We start from the raw sequence: 7,686 nt of genomic DNA, 5'->3' as shown, positions 1-7,686 counted from the left end.
TTATGAGAGTTAAGGAATTTACATGTTATTATCAAAAACATATTCATAAATAAATCGGCTATAGCCTAGAGATATTCTTTTGTTGTTGCAATTGAGATGTTGCACTTTAGTAACTTATTCTTTTTGTCTAAGGGGCTGTTTTCAGGTCAGAAATAAACCTCCCCTCTATGATTTACAATTTATGCTCATGTATATTTGTGTTCTTTACATAATGAGATAAAAATAATAAGAAAAACTAAACTATTTTTTTTGTATTCATTATAATAAAAAAATGTAAAAATGTCTGCAACTGAATAGGAACACCAATTGGCAATATTGTTGTTAAGTGTTTTAACATGTAGGCTACATTTGTCAGGCCAAACTAGAAATAAATATTGTTTGTTATTATACTTATAACCTACTTTAATAAACAACACATCAAGCTTTCTGATAAAAATCGAATGGTAAGAAGACTCAAGTACAGAATGCGGAGACAACGAAGGGTTCCCATTGGTCTAAAGCGTTTGATTGCATCATACTATCACGGAGACAAAAAAAGTACAAACAACCAGGACCCCAAAAAGCCACGAGAAAATAATGATCACGTGTGACAAGACGCCCCTGTTGGAGCACCAATCGGTGCCATTCTCCGTTGACGTGATACAGTCATTGGGCTAAACGATATTTCGGTATGATACGTAGTTCTTAAAGGAACTTCCCTATCAAAATTACATACACATAGGCTTACTGTAATTTCACGATAAACGTTTGGAGTGTAGAATACATGGCTTCAACATACCAGGAAAATCAGCAAAACGACTTGTTTGATGGATTCCGAAGAGGATTCAAATCATTCGCGACAGAGGCGATCCACGTTGGACAAGAACCTGAGCAATGGAAATCTATGGCCGTGGTGCCACCAATTTCCTTATCTACCACGTTCAAGCAGTATGGACCAGGGAATCATGCGGTAAGTCATCGTGTGTGGGTAAATACAACCTTTCCCTACAAACCGTCTTTTTGTTGATCAAAAAAGGGCAGCAATAATGTCAGTGGGAAAATAACGTGGATGACAAGAACTGTACAACATGTACAGCTTGTAGAATTCTTGTCATCTCTACAAGATAGCCTACGGCAGGATACAGTTACACAATTAATCCCGGTGTCCGTCGACTTATTACCAGAGCTGTTAGACGCGTGCGCGTATGCTCCTTGTTTTAAACAGCGAGAATGCAAATAAACCCTGGCAGAACACAAGTGGACATGTGTTTATGTTTTTGTAGGGTTTTGAGTACAGTCGAAGTGGAAACCCAACAAGAAACTGTCTGGAGAAAGCTGTAGCCGCCCTGGATGGAGCGAAGCATTGTAAGTGGTGGTGTAACGCACAAGACCACCACACGAATTTATCTTATGGGCAGTGTTTTCCAGTTATCACAACATGAACATTTCCTGCAGGTCTTGCTCTTGCCTCGGGGCTTGCAGCGACAATGACCATCACCCACATGCTGAAAGCTGGAGATGGTATCGTCTGCATGAACGATGTCTATGGAGGTAAGATTTCAGATTTGTGTCCAGAAAACTGTCATACATAAAATGAATAAAGATAAGTTGCAAAAAGTTTGTGTTTGTCTATAGGTACCAACCGTTACTTCAGAAAGATTGCAGCAGAACTTGGTCTGGATGTCTCCTTTGCTGATTTCACAAAAATTGAGCTGCTTCAAGCTGCCCTGAAGCCTAATACCAAGGTGGGTTGAACTGAATAACTGTGTTTTTGCCTACATCCCGATATATTTTCTCATTTAAATCTGAACAATATTACCAGATTTTCAATTCTATTTGTTTGTTCAATAAACCTGTTTTCCAGAACAGGTGTCATGCTGACACAGCAGTTCTCTTTTTCTTTTGTCTAACTGCTCATTTAACACTTCTTTGCCCACTCAACCCACATATGACTCATTGGATTGTGCAATAACGTTTAACTTGATCTGTCAGGTCAACACCCTTCCTGGTGACACTCACCTTCATTCACCTATTCACTTGCAAAATCAGAGGCAAAGACTTTGCAAATGAATATTAGCAACAAAAAGATATAGTGATGAATAAACTCAGCTATCACGACAAATGGACATCACTTTCATAAATATGTTATGTGTTTATGTTCATGTAGTTGGTGTGGATTGAAACTCCAACCAATCCCACTATGAAAGTGGTGGATATCAAAGCCTGTGCTGAGGTAGTCCATAAACACAAGAAGGATGCCGTGGTAGTGGTGGACAATACGTTCATGTCCGCATACTTTCAGGTAGGTGTTACAACATTTGAGTCCTAAACAAATAACACTTTATACCTGATTCAGGTTCCTGTTTGTGTGGAGACTAGTCATCGATTAACTCAAATATACTTGAATGTTTTCGTTTTTTACTCACTAGCGCCCCTTGGCTCTGGATGCTGACATTTGTATGTATTCAGCTACCAAGTACATGAATGGTAAGTAATAGGATTGACCCTCACTTTGCATGTGGATGCCTTGGGGATGATTTTAGGTCAATTCAGACCTGACCTTTTTCTTGTATTTACAGGGCACAGTGATGTTGTAATGGGACTGGTCTCAGTGAACAGGGAGGATCTGTATGAACGGCTGCGATTTCTACAGAATGGTGAGTAAACATATTACTAGTAGAATTTATAATGAAATGGGTCATGGGATATATCCCAAAAATATTTTATTGTCAAATCTGGCACATCATAACCAATTTCAAAACATGTTGGTTTGTTTGTGGGGATCTTACTCAACTCTCTGACCCACCAATTATAAACTTCTGGTGAAGTATGCAATGTGTTTTTCACTCAGTGGTTGAGTGCATTTATCATGTCGAATTTGTTCGGGGAACATGTTGTTACTCCTGAATCTTGGGGGTGGCAATAATTGTGACATACAGTTGTCTTGTCTGGACTAGCAATAATGTTACTTGTCTTCTTAGCTTTGGGAGCAGTACCATCTCCCTTTGACTGCTACTTGTGCAACCGTGGGCTGAAAACCCTTCACCTCAGAATGAAACAGCACTTCAAAAACGCCTTGGCAGTGGCCCAGTACCTGGAGGAGGACCCACGGGTGGACAAAGTCATTTTCCCAGGTGAGAATGTTAGGTTATGGATGGATCTATGTACTAAAGCAACGATTTCTCCTATAGTGAAATCGTAACATGCACCGTAGTAATGGGACTGAAAATGTTTTTGATTTGTCGAGTGTTTTGGAGGATTTAGTTTGTCAGGCTCAAGGCCCTATGCACAGATCACACCCCCCCCCCCCCCCCTCCTTTTTAAGCAGCTTGTTCACACAAGACTAATGTGCTTTCACAAATAAAACATTTTCTTTACAACGGTGTCACCGGAGAGGTATTTTGGTCTGAGCCATTTGATAACGCCCCTTGGATGTCAAAAATGAACTGAGAGGTTCCAGACTAATTTGCAGATTGGTCTGGTGATGCCAGGCTAACACAATTCGAACATTATTGTGACAGAGAGTTGATTACGTTGTAATCATAATAACAAAACCCTTATGAAACGCATGGGATTGTTCACGGATGATTCCAGGGGTATAAACTTATGCATGCACATCATCGTCTTTATGGTTGAGTAGTCTACGCCCTGCAATTAAGGGATTTGATAGTTGACTGACTGGTTTTTATAGTCTCTGTTTGAACTCACCCGTTTAACACTTGAACCTCCAGGTCTACCCTCTCACCCACAGCATGAGCTAATGAAGAAGCAGTGCACAGGCTGCCCTGGCATGATCACATTCTACATCAAGGGCAAATTGGAGCATGCCACCACTTTCCTCAGTAATCTTAAGGTACATTTCAGACTTGAAGCATTTTTTATGATTTTCTTCTCTTTTTTTTGTGGCCCACCAATGACAAAAATGGAGGCAAACATTTGTGACAGGCTTTGTCTAGGCACTGTGGCTAATTTCAGGATTAAATTTGGTCAGACCTTTTTGTTAGTTGTAGGAATTTACAGAAGGAAACTGAGACAAACTACACAGTATGATGCTTGTTTCATTTGTTTGGCTTTTGCACAATGCTGACATTTTGTAATACGTTTGTATGTTTAACTTCCAGCTCTTTGCACTTGCCGAGAGCCTTGGGGGATATGAAAGTTTGGCAGAGCATCCGTAAGTACAGTTCTGTAGGCAAATGTGACATTGCTTGTAAAAAGGGTTATCCAAATAACATTGATTTGATGTAGCATTTTGGAATGGCTTAGGGTTTCAAATATTGAAAACAGCAGATCTCAAGACATTGAACCAAGTCACGGCTGTCAAACATTTAGACATGATTTCCAGTGTCTTTCCAAATCCACTTAGCCTATTTAAACCTGAGATTAAGAGATTGCATATTTAAAAGCCCCCTGTTAATCAGAGATATTATTTTTCCTTTTACAGAGCCATCATGACCCATGCATCTGTGCCAGAGAATGAGAGGGCTGTCCTGGGGATCAGTGACACTCTTGTCCGTCTTTCTGTGGGGCTGGAGGACGAGCATGACATTATTGAGGACTTGGACCAAGCCCTGAATGCTGCTGTACGTTTGTCCCAAATGTCCTTGCACTGACACCATAGAAATAGATTTCCTTCACATAAGATAACCCAGCAAGATATGGGGACTGCACGGGGGGAAAAACAGGAAATTCAATATTATGTCTTTTACTTTGACTTCTGTGCTCTTGAAACTTCTGATCCTCACACAAAAAACTAGACACCGCTGGGGGATATTGGACACTGGCTTGGCAGGCAGGCTGTCTATTTTTGTTAATATCAAATCTCAAGTCATGTTTTAAATTAGATATTCTTTAGGCTGCTCTTCTTTCAGTGTTCTTTCAGTGTCTTTCAAATATTAATTTCACTTAGTTAGTTTAAGCAAAAACAAGTTTGAACTTTATTATTATAAATAGTGACTTGCAGGTTATCAATAGGTCAAGAAAGAGCATCCCATCCTAACTGCTCGTTCATAGAAAGCTCCGTTTTCTGTCCTGACAATAAAGAAGTAGGCACTAATTAAGACTTTCTTGTCAAGTGAGTGCCTGATCAAGACATTCACAAAACATGTGTTGTGAATGTGTAATGTAAGCTTGGATCACAGGGACTTTAACCCTCAGAATGCAATTGTTTTTTATACTCCGTTTTCTCAAAATGTCCTTGAACTGCTTGGCTGGAACAGCGTGGTGTGTGTTTTTACAAGGTTTACTGCATACAAGCTACAGCAAATTTCTCCACACCTCCCGTCCGACGGGCTTGTGTTGTAAATATGGACTAGGATTTTGCCATTCTTTGATTGTATATATCTTTTAGATAAAATGTCCATCCTTTGGTTTGATGACAGCTTTGTACAATCTTAGCATTTTCTCAACATTGAACAGTTTCAATGAAGTTTGGTCTTTTATTTGCTTCCTGTAGCCTCGTCAGTCTTATGGGTTGGAAATTGCCAGACAAAGCCACTAAATACATCATCTCGTAATTTCATTTGGTGAGACAGACATTGGATCAGAAAGTCACATTTGCCTTCCCTTGTCTCTCAGGGTAAAAGTCCTTCCTGAGGTAAATTGTAGGTTAATCATTAAAAACTCTGTTGTGGATTAAAAAAATGTGAACACATTAAGCCTTTACATAGCTCTTCCTTCCATTGTAGGTCTTGGTTTTAGCCTTCTCTGCCACACTGCTGCTGGCATGACCCCATTTTTAAATCATCAGTCCAGCGGAAATGCAAGAACGAAAATCTCCTTCTGATTTCATTTGATTTACTCTTGTTTCTTTTCCTTGTGCAGCATCCAAAGAAGTAAAATATTATGGACACCTCAAACTCCTGCTTGAAGTTGATGTCAGCAAAACTGAGGCCAGGGTACCACAAAGTAAAACCTCAATGCAACGCGCACAAGGATGCAGCCATCAGGGAACAACCTGCTTTGAAAATCTCCCAAATAATTTAAAATTAACAGGTGTTAATGAATACTTAAAGGACTTAATTTTAATCTTATTTATCATTTGCTGATTTTGTGTGTTCATTATGTTATTTTGTTAGGAGGGCTTTGATGGGTGCAATGTGATGGGGAATGATATTGAATTAACACAGACATTTCTGGAGCGAAACGTAACACAAAATAATCAAGTCTTGTTTTATTTGTTCCCCCAGAGACTTTATCTGAATATCTGTGTTGATTGAATATAACTCGTTGTCTTGCTATGTCAAACATATGCCTTGTAAAGGGAAAGGGGGGAATCATCACCCCTGTGAAAGAAATGTGTCCGTCTCCACTAATGATTTAGCATCGCAAATTTGATTCTGGATTTAAATACTCATGTCTGTCAGATGACCGGGGAAAGAACTAGAGAGTAACAACCTGATGAGTCAGTTGTAGACTTTTAAATGTCAGTGGTTACACTTCTGTAATAAGAAGGCACAGCATGGGGGAGGGGTGTAGGGTGTGGATGTTGGAAAGAGGCCGTAAGGTCAATGTTAACATCCACTAAACCCTAGAATACCCAACCTTCCCCATACCAAGTTGCACCTGTGTAATCATTTTAGCACCCAACTGTAATGTAGTGTAAAAATAACTAAAACGTTGTTACAATAGGTCTTGCTTATGTAGGCTAGTTAGGCCTTCATGGTAGTCAGTGTAACCTTAATGTCAATGATTCCAGAAAAGAGAGAAAGATAAATACAGAAAACAGGCAACGCAGATTGTGGTACTGAATAGATCACACAATATTTAATCCTAACCTACATAGCTGAACCCTAACCCATTGATGAACTTAATGGTGCCTATGAGAACAGTCTTTGACACCAGGTGTGTATAACATAGTAAAAACCGTAAATGGGTTACATTATCGCAATGCAAACTTAACCTGATGATTGGGATCAAAATGTCATAGATACATTCATAAATCTTTCAAGTACTTACACAACCCAAAGTTTGAGTTTTAAATCCAGAATGTTCGCTTGCTTTAGATCTTCAGCAGTTTGCTTGTCCTTACTTTTGTTTAATGGTTTCTCTTTTTATGATAGTGTGCAAATGTTTTGGGAAATAGCTGAAATAATTGCGATGGTAAATTTATTGTTCTTAAGAGCAATGAACAAAGTTCCAATTAACCTAAACGCACTTTTGGCACACATTTTATAGTCTTCTTACATCTACATCACTTATGTATCTGCTTGCTGTTAACGCTACACTTTTGACGTGTGTACATCTGACCAGACCAATTAAAATGAGTTTGCAGTCGCATGTCTACTTTTTTCATTTCCTCCATGTAGTTTGAAAACCCTGTAATTGTGTTTCCCTTATCTCTACATTGTTCGGGTTGAGACTAATGTCTCGAGGACTTGACGTCCCTCCATCCCATAAATCCTGCTTAAATCACTCGATTAAGTCGCCCTAACATGAATTGACCTGCAGGTGTCCCTATCGAGAAGATGTGTCAGAACAAGACTTTTTCGACAGTTTGTTCAGATGTTTTTTTGCTTCAGAAAGCTTTGTTTCCCCCAACACTAGGCACAATACATAACATGCTTATTAACATATGCTCTTTACCTTGGTCTTTCATGGAATATTATCCGCGATAATTCTTAAAAAATGAGAACGCTCAGAATGCTCTTATTTTGAAAGTGAATTCCCCAAACCGGAACCAGAACCGGAAACATTTTAAGAATAATA

General features: G+C 39.2%; 1 protein-coding gene across 1 annotated transcript; it reads left to right on the top strand.

The window, feature by feature from the left end:
* Positions 1-660: 660 nt before the first annotated feature.
* Positions 661-7,254, top strand: LOC136937026 (cystathionine gamma-lyase-like). Its single transcript, XM_067230753.1, has 12 exons — positions 661-949; positions 1,263-1,344; positions 1,435-1,530; positions 1,615-1,724; positions 2,147-2,281; positions 2,409-2,466; positions 2,559-2,636; positions 2,961-3,113; positions 3,711-3,832; positions 4,101-4,153; positions 4,424-4,562; positions 5,803-7,254. Exons 1-12 carry the CDS (start codon positions 764-766, stop codon positions 5,815-5,817), a joined length of 1,227 nt encoding a protein of 408 aa, XP_067086854.1. The 5' UTR covers positions 661-763; the 3' UTR covers positions 5,818-7,254.
* Positions 7,255-7,686: the final 432 nt, after the last annotated feature.

Source organism: Osmerus mordax, chromosome 27 (assembly GCF_038355195.1).
Source record: "Osmerus mordax isolate fOsmMor3 chromosome 27, fOsmMor3.pri, whole genome shotgun sequence".
Lineage (NCBI taxonomy): Eukaryota > Metazoa > Chordata > Actinopteri > Osmeriformes > Osmeridae > Osmerus > Osmerus mordax.
The sequence above is the reverse complement of the archived record's forward strand: the minus strand, read 5'-3'. Positions and strand labels throughout refer to the sequence as shown.

What these genes read in the sequence shown, in the direction of transcription:
- LOC136937026 (XM_067230753.1), top strand. Translation starts at nt 764, where the DNA reads ATGGCTTCAACATACCAGGAAAATCAGCAAAACGACTTGTTTGATGGA. An exon ending in GGACAAAGTCATTTTCCCAG is followed by an intron (nt 3,114 to 3,710) that starts GTGAGAATGTTA and finishes TTGAACCTCCAG; the next exon opens with GTCTACCCTCTCACCCACAG. An exon ending in GAAAGTTTGGCAGAGCATCC is followed by an intron (nt 4,154 to 4,423) that starts GTAAGTACAGTT and finishes TTCCTTTTACAG; the next exon opens with AGCCATCATGACCCATGCAT.